At 44.8% G+C, this 16,047-nt stretch overlaps 4 protein-coding genes and 1 long non-coding RNA gene across 6 annotated transcripts; 4 read left to right on the top strand and 1 right to left on the bottom strand.

Annotated features, from left to right (window-relative positions):
* The first annotated feature begins 49 nt into the window (after window positions 1-49).
* LOC9628875 (neuroguidin) lies at window positions 50-1,998 on the top strand. 2 transcript variants are annotated; one of them, XM_002987318.2, is made up of 8 exons: window positions 50-175; window positions 230-412; window positions 469-627; window positions 686-859; window positions 914-1,068; window positions 1,127-1,265; window positions 1,322-1,395; window positions 1,450-1,998. In XM_002987318.2, exons 1-7 carry the CDS (start codon window positions 71-73, stop codon window positions 1,355-1,357), a joined length of 951 nt encoding a protein of 316 aa, XP_002987364.2. In that variant the 5' UTR covers window positions 50-70; the 3' UTR covers window positions 1,358-1,395; window positions 1,450-1,998. The 2 variants fall into 2 exon arrangements, with proteins under 2 accessions (XP_002987364.2, XP_024517113.1); XM_024661345.1 differs by having other exon boundaries at window positions 1,444-1,515.
* LOC9663039 (oleosin 1) lies at window positions 1,489-1,920 on the top strand. Its single transcript, XM_002987319.2, has one exon. The coding sequence runs from the start codon at window positions 1,489-1,491 to the stop codon at window positions 1,918-1,920; it is 432 nt and encodes a 143-aa protein (XP_002987365.2).
* Window positions 1,999-2,189: 191 nt separating the features above from the next.
* Window positions 2,190-4,079, top strand: LOC112341334 (pentatricopeptide repeat-containing protein At4g02750-like). The gene has a single exon (XM_024661263.1). The coding sequence runs from the start codon at window positions 2,190-2,192 to the stop codon at window positions 4,077-4,079; it is 1,890 nt and encodes a 629-aa protein (XP_024517031.1).
* Window positions 4,080-7,360: 3,281 nt separating this feature from the next.
* LOC112341373 lies at window positions 7,361-7,756 on the top strand. Its single transcript, XR_002990531.1, has 2 exons — window positions 7,361-7,594; window positions 7,651-7,756. It is a non-coding gene; the product is annotated as an uncharacterized LOC112341373 (long non-coding RNA).
* Window positions 7,757-12,912: 5,156 nt separating this feature from the next.
* LOC112341335 (pentatricopeptide repeat-containing protein At4g02750-like) lies at window positions 12,913-14,647 on the bottom strand. Its single transcript, XM_024661264.1, has 3 exons — window positions 14,210-14,647; window positions 13,420-13,971; window positions 12,913-13,305 (listed from the first exon to the last, which is right to left on the bottom strand). Exons 1-3 carry the CDS (start codon window positions 14,645-14,647, stop codon window positions 12,913-12,915), a joined length of 1,383 nt encoding a protein of 460 aa, XP_024517032.1.
* Between the last annotated feature and the right edge of the window lie 1,400 nt (window positions 14,648-16,047).

Below are 16,047 nucleotides of genomic sequence, written 5' to 3' on the forward strand. Positions count from 1 at the left end.
AAAACTACTACTATATTTGATTCCTTGAAATATTCGCAGGCTCGGGAATTTAGGGTTCTAGCGCCCTTTCATGGAAAAAGGGGCGGCGGTCGCGCGCCCGGATGAGAAGCTCATGGCCGAAATGAGAGAGGGCCTGGAGGAGCTGCAGAAGAAATCGCGGGAAATGGCGATCAAGGCATTGGATTTCTAGTGTCTAGTTCTTTCATTTGGATGACTTAGTTCCTTTCAGGTGAGAGAAGGGGAGAATCAAACGAAGGATGGAATCGGCTACCTAGAAGTGAAGCATTTGCTTCTATCGAGCTACTGCCAGCATCTCGTGTTCTTGATCCTGTTGAGAGCCGAAGGGAAATGCGATCTTTCCGAGCATCCTGTCATCCAGCGTCTTGCCGAAATTCGTTTGTTCTTGGAGAAGGTAAGTTTCCAGAAGAATAGCTTCGAGCATATGAGAATAAAAACTGGTTTTTGCAGATCCGTCCCATTGACAAGAAGCTACAGTATCAAATCGACAAGCTTCTCAAGCAAGCCACAGCACCGGCTAGCGATCAGTACCTGGCCGCTGAGAAAGACGATCTAAAGTACAGGCCTAATCCAGACTTGCTCGTTTCCAAAATCGAGGAAGACATGGAGGTACGAAGATCATGGTTTTCTTTTCTCGTGTTTGACAAGATCACGGTTTGCTCTGTAGGGAAATGGTGGCGTTTACAAGCCACCGAAGATCGCTCCCACGGCTATGGACGAGAAAGAGAGTGCCAAGGACAAAAGGACGAGGCAGCGAGCCGAAAGGGAAGAGCAGCGTCGAGCTTCACGAAGCTCGTACATCAAATCTATGGTGGATGATCTCGAAGGAAGGCCTGAAGAGGTAAGCATTAACCTCGGTGTTGCCTGTGAGTTGAAAGTTTTTCTCTTGCCACAGATCCAGCATTCGCTCGGGGCTGAAAGCAAGCAGTTCCAGCGAGAGATGGCGAGGCTGGACGCGCGCGCAAAGCAAGAGGAAGACATGTTTACTCGTGTTCCTCTGTCCAAGGTGGAACGCAAGAGATTGACACGCTTAAAGCGTTCTCGAAACGGGTAAGCTCCAGAGCTATCGCGAGTTTTTCTCTGTAACGCTTCTGGATTTGAGTTACAGGCTCCAGGGGCTGATGGATGATTTCACCGACGATGTTGCTGGCTTGGCCTTTACCGAGGACGATGGCGATCAACCATCTCGCTCCAAGAAGCTCAAAAAATCCAAAGCTAGCGGCAAGCTTCGCGTAAAGAAACTTAAGGTAAGGAATGAAACATCTATCTATCACTAAACGAGTTTTTCTCTTTTGCCTTGCAGGGTAAGTTTAAAAATAAGAAGAAGAACCGCTCGTAAAAACGAAGCGAGGTCCACGTGGTCATGCCAAGTGTCAGGTCAGAAGCTCGGTTTTTCAAGCTGAAAAGAAGTTCACTCGTTTCTAGGGACAGGCAAGTGATTCATTCCATCGTTCGTTCTTCGAGCCAGAGATGGCAGATCAGGATCAAGCAAAGCAGCAAGCTCGCCGCATCATGAGCCGGCTGAGGGAGCGCGCGCCGAATTCCCGCCAGCTGCTCGGGATAGTCCTCCTCCTCACGGCTGCGCTCATCGTTCTAGTTCTCGGTGGCATCACTCTGGCCGGTGCTGGCCTCTCGCTGGCTCTCGCGACGCCGCTCTTCATCCTCTTCAGCCCGATCCTGGTGCCGCTGGCTGGGATCGTCGCAGTCGGCACCGGAGGATTCGTGTCGCTCAGCGCGGCCTTCGTGACCGCGTGCTCCGCGGTTGCATGGCTCTACAACTACGTCAAAGGCAGGCACCCGGTGGGAGCTGACAAGATCGACGCTGTCAAGCACAAAATCGCCGATACTGCGTCGCATGTCAGCGAGAAGGCCAGAGAAGTCGCGCGAGACGTTGGAGCTTGAGTCCGTCCAGCCGAGATAGTTTTGTTTGCTACTTGCTTTTGGTTGTGTCAATAATAGTACTGTCATTCTTATCGTTCTTATCTGGAAAACCATGAAGTGTTCTTGTGAAAACTTGAGAATTCCTTGCAAATGCAAAAATGTTTGTTATAGGTTGATCAAATGGAAAAATTTCGTTACAAAGTTCTTTGTGACATGCCAATTTAACATACATATAATAGATGAAATTCTTTGTGAAATGCAGAAAGTGATTGTCAGTAGTTATTTGTAATATGCCAAAAGTGATTACTGACTTGTGTAGTAACAAGCATGGATACGCCCAGCTCGTGCGCTCTTGCAGCAGCCCCAGAGATCTCCAGCGTGCCATCGCCATCCACGCGCAGATCCAAGCCTCACAGTTCAGGCACGACCGCTTCCTCGCCAATCTCCTCGTTGAGATGTATGGCAAGTGCGGCAGTGTTGCGGATGCCCGCCGCGTCTTCGACTCCATCCCGGATCCAAACAAGTTCTCCTCGACTCTCATGATCGCTGCTCACTCTCAGCACGGCCAAATCGTCCAAGCCCGCGAGCTCTTTGATCGAATGCCCGAGAAGGATACTGTCACTTGGAATGGCATGGCACGCGCTTATGCCCAGCAAGGGTATCTTGCCGAGGCCAAGGAGCTCTTCGATCGGACCCCCCGTCGGGACGTGATCTCGTGGACGACACTGGTTCTTTACTTTGCACACTATGGCCGGCTTGAGGAGTCGTGGAGATCCTTCCACCGGATGCCCAAGAGGGACACCATGGCGAGTGCTACCATGGTTGCGGCATTTGCCCAGCACGGCCTTGTGGAAGACGCGAAGAGTCTCTTTGATGGATTGCCCGAGAAGAGCTTGGTCGCGTGGAATTCACTCGTCCAGGGATACGTCCAGGGGGGTCTTGACGAGGAGGCCACCGCGATGCTAGAGAGGATGCCCGAATGGGACATTGTTTCGTGGAACACGGCTCTACAGTCGTACGTGGATTTGTGTGATTTTGATCGAGCGCGAGATATTTTTCGAAGGATTCCGGAGAGGGACACCATGGCTTCGACCGCGATGATCCAAGCAAATGGCCAGAGTGGGCATCTGGATGATGCGAGAAGGATCTTTGAGGAGATCAACTTCAAGGATCTGGTGTCATGGGCGACAGTGATTGTGGCTTACGTCAACAATGGCAAGATTTTGGAAGCAGAAGAGATGTTTAAGAAAATGCCGCTGTGGAACCTTTGGTCGTCAACTTGCATGATGGGTGCACATGCCCAAAGAGGGAATTATTCCGAGGTTGAAAGGATGTTTGCTTCCATACCCGATCGCGATGTAATTTGTTGCAATCTCATGCTTGAATGTCACGCCCAAGATGGAAAACTGAAAGACGCTATCAAGATCTTTGAGCGAATGCCAAAGCATAACGTACTGTCGTGGACTGGCTCTTCCCACACATATTCTCAAAAGGGGCACTTTGACGAGGCCGAAAGGATTTACAAGGAGATGCCCCAGCGGCAAATTAACGCTGCTAACACGCTGATTGTGGGATATACCCAATCTGGGCATATGGACAAGGCAAGGCGGATCTTTGAGAACGTTCCAGAACACAACCCATTGTCATTAACAACCATGATGGGGGCATATGCCCAACGAGGGCATATATCACAAGCCAAGTTCTTGTTTGACTCGTCCGTGGAGAAGAGCAGGGTGACCTGGAACTCCATAATGCAGGCCTACGTGAAATCTGGCCATGCAAAAGAAGCCCTTGAACTGTTTCATGCCATGGTTCTCGAGGGCCATACGCCAAATGATATCACTTTCATTCATGTTCTTAATTGTTGCAGCCATGCCGGATGGCTGCTAAGTAGCATAGACCACTTTCTGATCATGAGGGACGACTGGGGGATTGCTCCCGTTGCTGATCACTACTGCTGCGTGATCGATCTGTTTGGGCGTGCTGGGCAGCTCTGGAATGCCCAAGAGATTGTCAAGAGCATGCCGGTGAGAAGAGACGATGTAGCAGTTACCACTTTGCTTGCAGCATGTAGTGTTGCGGGTGACTTGAAGTGGGCCGAGGGTCTTACAGAGTCTGTGGTCGAAATGGAGGACAAGAATTCCGGGGCGTATGTATTGCTTTCAAACAGTATATCCTAGGTTCATGTCTAGTATACCCTCGAAGTTCTATAGAACTTTGAGTTAAACTCTTGTAAAGTTTTGGCAGAAGAGTCCTTGGTGTTGTTTTTGGTGCTCAACATGTTTGTGATGATGCTGGCCATGGGCGTGGACGTGGGAGAAATCGCAAAGACTGCTGCCCAGCGCTGCCAGTCGGGGTGGTATTGATATGACAATACCTGTCACCGTTGCCAGAGGGGTTGCAACAATCGTTGCTGGGGCAATTGAAACCAGAGGTTTCAGGGGGTAAGCCAGTTAAGAATCAGCATCGTAATTGCCTTTGATGGGTGAAAATAAGAATAAAAGACACTTTTCTGTATCGCCTTGCATGAGATATACATGAAATGTCCAGGCGTTGATATTTCCTTGATTTTGACTCCAGGCGCGCTGAGCTTTCCTTGGGTGGCATTTTACTTTCTTCACTTTGTTCTGTATGTCCCAGCAAACAAACACGGAACTATTAAGGCGGGTTTAGGGTTGAGGAGAAAAACTTGTTTCTCTTAGTTTGGGAGAGGCTTGGCGCCATGTTTCTATAAGAGTGATTCTGAGATGTTTAGAGTATTCAAGCTGTGTGACTATGGATAAGTTAGCTCGAACATCACGTATCTAAACTTGCAAGTGGTCTTGCTTTAGTTTCCATGAGAGCTAAATGGATATATAAATAGTATTTTGAATGAGGACCACAAATAACTGCAGAGATGAAAGTTTGCCAGTGCTTTTCAAGGAACCTGACGAACGATTTGAGGCTTTTCTCGAGTACATGGAGAAAGCGGAAGGTTTTTTCCACCTTGGTAGGTGTTGAGGTGTCGCTGAGAAATACGAAATACAAACTTGTTAGCTGAAATTGCTTGATACAAGAGAGTAAAATGCTCAAAATCAAGTAAAAAAATAAAAGACAATATATAAATCTTCAGTGACATGAGAATCAGTAATAGTGAGATATCAAGAGTTTGAAATCACTGCTTACTAATAACCTATATGCATGAGAAATAAAATGAGAATAATTAAAATCTAGCACACTTTAAAGGTTTTCTAAATTGATCTTACAAAACTGAAAATAATAAAAAAAAAAACATATTAAGAAGAAAAAATCTTATGAGAAAGAACTGTTTAGAAATACCCAAAAAGAAAGAAAGTAAGAGCATATAAAAACAATCATATATAAGAAGCAACTTCCATCATAAGGAAATTAATAACTATAGTAACATTGCATAGTACAAGGGTATGCTAACTTGTTTGTTCTTCTCTAGAAAAAGAAAGGGAACAATACCAAACTGTAAGTTTTTGGAAGTAACAAATGTTAACCTCCATAATAGGCTCAAAGAGAGAATTTCTCTGAGGTCGTGAGGATGTTTGCTTCCATACCAAAACAAGTCTCTGGATGACTGAAAGAGTATGGGAACAAAAAAGATTGTAAAGAGAACAAACAATATAAGTATTTCCTAAAGGAATACCATAATGGGTAACTCATCCTTGAGCTTTCCACTTGCTTTTTGAGCATTTTGCTTTGCTCACAACCTAGTGAAGATCCTTTTGGAAGACCTAGCTACTGTCATCATGGATATGTATTTATATATTAAAGGATCAATTGGCTTGAGGGATTTAGGGCTGGAACTGAACTCCAATATTAATATTAATATCTTATCCCTTGCAATTGCTTTCCATAAATATTCTATAGTTAAAATTAATTATAACATCTTTAACAAAGAGTTGTTAGTCATTGTTGATTGCTTTAAGGATTGACAATACTTCTTGAAGGGTGATACACATGTTATGATAATCTTTACTGATTATAAAAATTTGGAGTATTAATGCTCATCTTGTGTCCTCAATTGTTGCCAAGTATGCTAGTCTCAATCCTTAATCTCTCACTATCACTTTGTCATTATTCATCATCTAGGCAAATGAATGGTAAAGACCTGATACAATTACCTTGCTCTTACTTTAGTTTTTGAACTTCAAAAGCAAGTTTTACTTGACTCCTCTCAGTTCTAAATCAACTTGATTAGATAGTGTGACTTAACAGTGGTGCCTCCAGTCCAATTATCTTGTTCATCGTCAGATAAAACTCCAACCACTCTCAATGCTCTCTTGGTCTGACATAAACCTCCATGCAAATCTCCAACTGGACAGAGCAAAAGAGAAGAAAAGAAGTTATCTGGGACAAAACATAGATTTTTTTCTCAAATTTCTACACCAATAAACTATTTTTTTACAAACAACAATTTGTGAGGATTAATTGATAGATTTATTTGTTCATGAAGTTTGTAAAGTTATAGAAAGACTTACAAAGGCATGTTGAAGCATATTGAAAGATATCATTGTATGAATAAACTCCTTTTATGCATTGACACATACAAAGTCACTAAAATAGATGTTGAGCAAGATCAATAGTTTTACATACCTCAAAATAACCTATGAGGGGAGTGTAATGGCATGATTGAATAATATATAATTATTTTCAAAGACAAAGCTATGTGTAATGATGTAGGAGATCATCCCAAAATTGAAGAAAACAAAAATCCAAGCTTCTAGTGGTCAAGTAGACTACAAGGGTCAGGCCTAGTACCATAATCACCATGCCACATCCAATCTAGGACATATGCTTTGGCCTCAGCCATGCATTGCAGGGCATAGGGAGAGTTGCTGTTGGATTTGGGCAAAGTAATTAGGGGCAAAATTGAAATGGGCTGCCACGAAGAAGAGGCATGATAGGCATGCTCATGCTGCTGCTGCCACTGTTGGTGGTGCTGATGAATAGACGCTGCTAATCACTGAGATTCAGTCATAGCATTATGGACAGATGACCGAGAGAGCATGGAGACAAAGAGACGACATAACTGAGAGAGTGTCAACAACTCCAGCCCATACACAGGCCGAATGTCTTACAAGAACACGTGTCGCTTTCAAACACTAGGATCTTTCGAGCTAAATTCCATGGCTTTCTCTATCTGCAAGCTTGTAGTATGAGCTTGTTAAATTTTAGCAACGGAATGGCGATTTTGTTGAGCTAGAGTGGCTGACTTTGGATAAACAAATCATGTAAAGGACCCTCATTTGAAGGGTTGGAGAGCGCATGAGATATTATGTGGATCCCAGCAGTATAGGAAAGAGAAGAAATTCCCAAACACGGAACTCGACTAAAAGATAAGGACCAACCGATGCAAGACAACTCTGTAGACTCCATTAAAGCATTGTGTGCTGCCTCGAGCTATAAATATGAGCCCCTCCTGCCTCACAGATCAAACCACTTCTCTCTTCTCTTAGTCTGTCAGCAAATCATGGAGAACAAGGCTTTGTTGGTGTTGTTTTTGGCGCTCGCCATGTTTGTGATGATGCTGGCCATGGGCGTGGACGTGGGAGGAATCGCAAAGGCTGCTGCCCAGCGCTGCCAGTCGGGGTGGTATTGGTATGACAATAGTTGCCACCGTTGCCCGAGGGGTTGGGTCTGGCGCAACAATCGCTGCTGGCGCAGATGAAACCTCTCGTTTCACGGGGTAAGCCCAAGTTAAGAATTAGCATCGTAATTGCCTTTGATTTCATCATTCTACAGTGCCGAAGGTCTGGAAACAGGAATAAGACACTGATAATGTGTTTTCTGTATCGTGCAATGCTGGATGGCATTGCATGAGTTCCAGCAATAATATATAAATTGTCCAGGCCTTGATATAAAATATCTGAACCTCTCTTTCTCCTCCTCCTCTCTCTCCAAATCCCTAGATTTTCAATCAATCAATCGCTGATGCTCCACTCCCACCGCTAGATGTGCCTGGGCCTGGTTGTGATGCTCCAATCGACTCTTGTCAATCGATCAATCCGGTATGGCCAAGCGCTACCACGGAGGATGTTACTGGAATGGTCTTCGCTGCATGCAATGCAATTGTACGGAGATCCCATCAATGCCAGCAAGGAGAATGCCAGCCGCTGCATCCGCTGAAGAATCGCCAAAGTTTGCCCTGGAAGAACCACGGGAGCATCTCGAATCGTGAAAATTTGGGTTGACAGCGTGGATGAGATATAGAGAATAAGAGTGAATGAAAATGTTTTGGAGTCCTATGAGTCTTCTGTGATGTGTTTGAAATTTTCATGCCCTGAAAATGTCAGTCTTTTCTGGAAAGTTGTTGAACGTTCGCAATGACCAGAATGACAAGAAAATTTAGAACATGAAAAATAAAAAAGAAAGAAAGCCAACTAAGAAATCTCGAGTCAATCTATCCATGGGTGTAAAGCGATCTAGCCGTACAATTGGACCTCACAATATGAAATAAACTTTTTTTTTTTTTTTTGGTCAAAAGTTGTGCCTTCTTAGTCTCGACGTGGTACTTGGATAAGCAACAAGATGGAAATATGACGCAGCTGTGGAGACAAGTTTTTCAACGAATCTGATCTCTTTCCCAAGACAGTCTAGCAACTACATACACCCTCTCTCGATCGAAAATGAAATGAAACACACACTTCTCTTCTAAAGATCGACAAGATCCAACTGTTTATTTAGATTTTTGTTCTTTTAGTGGCAGTGAAGTCTATAGCAACGCGTGGACGCGTGGTAATGCATGAGTTCAACAATAATAAATATTATAAACTGTGAAAAAACAAAAAGTGTTGTCTTTACTCATCTGGATTCACAGCTTCATTTAGTGTTGTTGTGGTGTCCCAGCATTATAAGAAAAGGAACTAATACCAAGCAACAAACCGTTGAGGTTTCTCCCACATCCTCTCCCATGGCCAGCATCAAAACCATGGCAGGCGCCAGAAGCAACCATGCCATGTTCTTCATGATTTAGTGCAAAAACTCATAAATCGTGAGTAAAATGTAAAATCACGTGGCAATGTTTGGCGGTTTCCATGAGGTAAAATGCAGAATCACACGGGGTTTCATTGGCATGAAAGGTTTTATGATGGATCTCAGTGTCATACAAGAGTTGATCACTTATTTCACTCAGAAATCTAGCCATTTAGAACTCATTCCATTTCTCTATTTCATCTCTAGAGATCAGAAAAACAGTAGAAGGAAGCATTTGCTAAGCTTGGCTGAAACAAAAGAAGGCATAGAATCTTGAGGTAAGAACATTCTTGTAAAAAGGAAAGCATTTCTTTCTTTTATGTTTTCTAGATCCTACCACAAGATTTACTGTTACATGATGTAACAGTAAATCTTACATCAACTGCAAATCTCAGCCAGCACAGCATGCATACTCTAAGGAAATCTCACGATACTTCCTTGGCTGGTCCAAAAGGTACAACAACCAACCGGTGTACCAAAGAGCAAAAGAACATTATTTCCAAGAGCTCGTGTGCAAACACTTGTAGCTCCTGGAGGCTATCCCGTTCGTCACTGCATCCAGAGGTACACTATAAGTGTGTAGCTTCCTCTGAGGTCTTAACTGAACCACTTTCCAGCCCGTTGTGCAGAAAATTTGTCAGGCAGCTCATGTCAGTGAAAGCCAATGTCCCAGACCTGCAAAGGTAAAAGATGGTCAGGTTAAAAGAAAACGAAGTGCAACTTACTTCTCTGCTGTATTTCCAAGTTGTTTCCAGGCATCTATAACAAGTTCAACCTGCTACCAAAGCATGTGCTCAGAAGCAGATAGGGTATACTAGAAACTGGAACGAGGAATTAATGAAGCAAGCCATTCAAATCGTGAAAGATGGAAACTCGTCTAAGAGAGAAACAGCTTACACAAATTCAAGGTGGACGTAGCAAGGGGCTACCAGGCCCACCCACACTTCTTACATCAAACGAAGAAGGTAGTCTTGTTGCCATGGTGAAACACGAGCAGAGATTGGTTTATCCGCTCACCATGAATTAGGTGAAAGAAGCTGCAAAGCTGTAACTACCTGGACAGACACAGGACCGAGCCAAAAGTGGCAATAGCTTCGTGAAAAGGCACCCAAAGATCAGTAGCAATGCAAAGTTCTTGAGCAAAGAAGTTGTGTCACGATTCTATGAGAATCTTGATGCATCTTACGTTGCAAGAAGTTATGAGCCAAATCACATCTGGAATGTTGATGAAACCAGTGTCTGAGCCAATTTTTCTGGAGGTGTCAAAGTTTTGGCTGCCCGACCTGCTACTGAGTTGTACCAAACACTGAGCACATGATTGTTCTAGTGGTGGTGAATGCTGCAGTGAGTGGGAGCTGCATTTGCCATCGGTAAGAAAGCTTGAATGATGAACAATCTATGGCCACTTCAGCTTGAACACTTTATGAAATCAATCCCTGGTGGATGCTTGCCCACAAACTCTCATCATTGATGGCCACAAGTCTTATGTGACCAAGCTTGCCCTGGGAACAGCAAGACTGTTAGGCGTGGACGTACCCACACACACTTCTCACCACGTGCAGTCTTTGAACGTCGGCCCCTACAAGCATTACTTTGACAGGGGCATCTTGGACACAAAGTTAATTGCAATTATCCAGCAGAGCCATGGCTATGGCTCTAACAGGATTCAGAGCAAGTGGTTTGTGATTGTTGAACAAGAATGCCATGAACACTCACTTTGGGCTGAGTACACTCCACACAGCATCTTTCAACGACTTTGAACCAGATTTTGGAAACAATTTGGAGACTCGGGGCTGGAAAGCCAAGCAGCAACCTCAATCACAAACTAGCATAAGGATCTAGTGTACCCTGAGAAGTATGAGGTCCATCCAATGCAAGAGATCCATACAGTGCAGCCCAAGCAGCAACCAAGCAATCAGCCCAACCAGCCTGAGCTCCCAAACTTTCTGAACAGCCTGAGCAACCAAATCAAGGTGAAAGCACTTCCTAGTCAATGTTGTGGCTTTGTTTCATAGGGGGTTCATTTGAGCTTTAAACTGAGCAGTGTGAACAGCACAAGCATCAAAACCACAAAGTGGCATTCTTTCATGCAAAATTATTTGTAAGAGCATAATATCATTTTTTATTTAGACCAATGTTGCAAGTTAGTAATGGGATTGTCTTAAGAAGTCCAGAATTCACAAGTGTTATTCAAGCTATTGCTACTGCAAAAGAAACACATAAGCACCAAAAAAAACTAGAAGCAACTACAAGCAAAAAAGAAAACCAAGAAACAGCCAAGAAAGAAAGAAACAACAATTGCGAAGAAAAAGGAGAGGAAAGAAGTAACCACTGGAATTGTTTGAGTTAGAACTTATCCACACTAGTCAGTGTTTTTCTAAATTCTTCTTCATATTTATTACGGCTTTGAATACAATAGAAATCCCTGATTCATTAATCTTTCATTTCAGCCATGCAACTCCAGAACACACAGTGAGTTGTAGCCAAAAATTTGCAAAAGATCTCTGAAACCACCACACAGAGGAGCTTATAGCTCTCTGGTTGTGACATATCAATGCCATCATCAAGGGCATCGGTCATACCAATACCAGGCAGCAACGGTTGCGATTTCTCCCATATCCACTCCCATGGCCAGCATCATCACAACAAACCATGGGCCCATGTTCTTCATGATTTGCTGCAAAAACTAAGAGAAACAATCTCTAGTATACTGGAGAGAAGTGGTTTGATCTGTGACCCCCATCATAGTTATAGCTCAAGACGCTAGAATGCTCTTGGGAAGGCATCTTGAATATTTGAAAGTTAGTTGTTCCATGTTTGTCAATTCCTTCTCTTTTCTATAATGCTGGGGCATAGAACGAAGTTTGCAACACGAAGAAGGAAGTAAAAGTGCCACACAAGAAAAGCTCAGTCGGCAGGCCTGGAGTCAAAATGAAGTAAACTCCTGAAATGAAGCTATGAATCCAGATGGGAAATAGAGAGTACAGACATTTTTATCAAGGCCTGGACAGTTTCTATATTATTGTTGGATCTCATGCAATCAGTGTTCTTTTATTCTTCTTTCCAGACCCTGGCACTGCAGAATGATGAGTTCAGAAGAATTATGATGCTCACTCTTAAGTTGCGCTTACCCCTTGAAACGGGAGGTTTCAGTTGCGCCAGCAGCGATTGTTGCGCCAGACCCAACCCCTCTGGCAACGGTGGCAGCTGTTGTCATACCAATACCACCCCGACTGGCAGCGCTGGGCAGCAGCCTTTGCGATTCCTCCCACGTCTACGCCCATGGCCAGCATCATCACAAACATGGCAAGCGCCAAAAACATCACCAAGAAAGCCTTGTTCTCCATGATTTGCTGCTCAGACTAAGATCAAGTAGGCTTGTATATTAGAGAGAAATGATTTGGTCTGTGAGGCAGGACTCAGGAGGGGCTCGTATTTATAGCTCGAGGCAGCTCAAAATGTTAGATGGAGGCTGGAGAGTTGTCTTGGGACGGCTTCGCTTATTTCTCATCTCTGGAAGAATATTTGAAAGTTAGTCCAGTAAAAGTGGTTCCGTGTTTGCCAATTCTTTTTTTCCTATAATGCTTCTCCAACCCTTCAAATCCTTATCTCCAAAGTCACTCTAGCATTCCTTTTCTAGATTTGCCAAAACTTTACAAGAGTTTGATTCAAAGTTCCATAGAACTTTGATGCTAATATACCAAACACGAACCTCATACCTTGTCTTCCATTTCGACCACACACCCGGTACGCCCGCCTCAAGTCTCCCGCAACATTAATCAAAGTGGTAAATATTACATCGTCTCTTCTCACTGGCAGGCTCTTGACAATCTCTTGGGCATGCCCAGCATGCCAAAACAGATCGATCACGCACCAGCAATACAGGCTGCAACGGTTAATGAGATATTATTCGATAAATTTTTTATTCTTATTTAATTTACTTATAATTATTTCTGTTATTCTATTAATTAAATCTTGTTATTGTACTTTCGCATATGTTACATTGATAGAAAGTTAACCGGCCAAATGGACTCATCGCAGCTGCTTTTGCAGATTCGACACGAGCACGTAGAGCGCCGAGTCCCCTGGTTTCATCTCCAAGAGTTTCTCTGCGGCACGAGCTGCAACATCGATGTTCTTGTCGCTACCATGAACTTTGCAAGTGCTGATCAAGCTCTTCCACGCGAGGAAATGCGGCTGGAAGGGCATCACCAGCAGCAGACCTTCAGCCTCGGCAACCAGCCCGGCTCGTCCCAGCACATCTGCCATCGCCTGGAAGTGAATCACATTTGGAGAAATGCTGTACTCGGCCACCATAGATCGAAAGTAGTCGAGTGCCACACGGAGCTTCCCACCGTGATTGCAAGTCAGGAGAGAATCGCCTGGAAATTTATCTCGTTTCTCGCCTCGCCCTCCATCCCCATGCTACCAAAAAAACTCAGCAGCTTTTCGCTCATGGCCATTCTGTGCGCAGCCATGGATCATCGCGTTCCACGACACAATGCTCCGATCAGGCATTGTGGAGAAGATCTTCCCGACCTGCAAGAGATTCCCCCTTCGATCGCTCGCGGCAAGGATCGCGTTCCAGCTCGCTGTGTCTCTCACCGGCATGGCTGTGAAGAGCTCCCGCGCTTGGACGAGGCAATTGCTCTGGATGTAAGCTCCCAGCATCGTGTTCCACGCGGCGCTATCGTGCTGTGGCATTTTGTCGAACAAGGCTCTGGCATCGATCAAGCTCCCGTGCAAAGCAATTGCCGCCACCATTGCCGTCCAAGCGACGAGATAGCGCTGTGGCATCCGTGCAAACATCTTCATGGCTTCTTCGAGGTGGCCGTTGTTGGAGTAGGCCAAAATCGTGGCAGTCCACACCACGTCGTCGTGATAAGGAGCTTGATCGAAGAGAATGCGAGCTTCTTCGAGCTGGTTTCTCTCGGCCAGTGCTGTGATCATTGTCGACCACGATGCAACGTTCCTCTGTGGCAGGGCATCAAACAGAGACCTTGCTTCTTGCAGGCTGGACGCGTTCCACGAGATTAAGTCGCGGTGTGCCATTTTACTGAAAAGCTCCTTGGCTTTTTCAATATGCCCAATCTAAGCATATGCAGTGACAAGAACAGTCCATCCCAGCTCGTTGGTTTTGGGAATTCTCATAAACAAATTTATTGCATCGTTAACAAGAAATTTTCTTGCAAACCCAGTAACCAGAACAGTCCAAGAAACTATGCTGTGTTCTAGCATTCCATCGAAGACCTGGCTCCTGATCCATATGCCCATTATGGGCACATGCTGTAAGTAGCGAGTTTTAGCAAACTACATCCCATTCTAGAACCTGATCAAAACATGCTTGGCATTCCTCCACGTTTCCCCGGTTTGCATGAGCCGAGAAAACAGTGACCCATGCAACAATATTTTTTTGTGGCATCTGGTCAAACAGCTCTTTTGCTTCCTCGAGATACCCATTCTGGGCATAAGCGCCAAGCATCAAGTTCCAGGAGAATCTGTTGGGCTCGTGGATGCTGATAAACACCTGCCATGCTCGATCCGCGCGCTCCCACCTTCCATAGAGCTGGATGAGAAGATTTGCGAGGTACCTGTTGGATTGGTGGTGGCTGCTGCGCGTGGAGGCTGGCGCAAATCTCTTTCCTGGATGCAAGCTGTGAGGAGTTGCGCGTAGTCGTTCGAGCGACGATGCGCGCCGCTCTAGATCGTCCACGGCCTGTTCTAGAGGCTTCAATCGGTACGTCTGCGTGGTAGTGATTCCTCTCATCGATAATTTCCTTTGCTTTTACCGGTGTTTTCCTGGAATACAGTAAACTCTCTCGACTGACAAGATAGAGCTTTGATTTGTCAATGGCGAATAAGCGTTTCCGAAGGCGACATTTCATATGGGGCAATTGGATTTCTGCTGTAAAAAGGAAACGGTGGTCACAGTGTGTTCCCTCAACTTGGTCTTCATAGTTATCACGGTTTGAATTATAAATTGCTAAATAATTTCCGAGAGGAAACTTACGATCCATACCAGCGCCATCCTCGAGGTGCGATTCCTCCCACGTCCACGCCCATGGCAAGCATTACAAACGTGACGAGCACCGAAAACAACAACTTTTTTGCTGCTAGTAAGCTTGTTATGGTTTAATCTATGAGGCCCCTTCTGCCGCACAGATCAAAGTACTTCTCTCTTCTCTTAGTTTGTCAGCAAATCATGGAGAACAAGGCTTTTTTGGCGCTCGCCATGTTTTTGATGATGCTGCCCATGGGCGTGGACGTGGGAGGAATCGCAAAGGCCGCTGCCCAGCGCTGCCAGTCGGGGTGGTATTGGTATGACAATAGTTGCCACCGTTGCCAGACGGTTGGAGCTGACGCAACAATCGCTGCTGGCGCAACTGAAACCTCTCGTTTCACGGGGTAAGCCCAAGTTAAGGAGCAGCATCGTAATTGATTTCATCATTCTGCAGCGCCAAAGACACTGATACCGTGCTTTCTGTATCGTGCGATGCTGGATGAGTTCTAGCAATAATATATAAATTGTCCAGGCCTTGATATAAAATGTCTGAATCTCTCTTGCTCCTTCTCCTCTCTTCTCCAAATCCCTCGACTTTCAATCAATCCATCGCTAGATTGATCGATTGCTCCAATGATCGGCAAGCAACAAGACTCGATTGGAGCATCACAACCAGGCCCAGGCACACCTAGCAGTGGGAGGGGAGGTTGGGGGGATGGTGCAGCACTGCCGCAAAGGATGGTACTGGAATGGATTTCGCTGCATGCACTGCAATTGGTACGGGTATGACAACAGAGGCCATCGATGCCAGCAAGGGGAATAGCAGCCGCTGCCTCCGGTGAAGAATCGCCAAAGCTTGCTGGGTTGACAGCGTGGATGAGATACATAGAATATGAAAATATTTTGGAGTCGATCTCTATATACGTGTTTGGAATTCTGTCAATGTGTTTTCTGGAAAGTTGTTGAACGTTCGCAATAACCAGAATGACAAGAAAATTTAGAACATGAAAAATAAAAAAGAAAGAAAGCTATCCAAGGGTGTAAAGTGTTCAGCTTTAAATAAACTAATATATATTCTTGTCAATGAAAGTGAACTTGGAAAAGCAACAAGATGGAAATATGACAAGTGGAGACAAAACAACAATCTGATCTCTTTCCCAAGACAA

Source organism: Selaginella moellendorffii, unplaced genomic scaffold, assembly GCF_000143415.4.
Source record: "Selaginella moellendorffii unplaced genomic scaffold, v1.0 SELMOscaffold_81, whole genome shotgun sequence".
Taxonomy (NCBI): domain Eukaryota; kingdom Viridiplantae; phylum Streptophyta; class Lycopodiopsida; order Selaginellales; family Selaginellaceae; genus Selaginella; species Selaginella moellendorffii.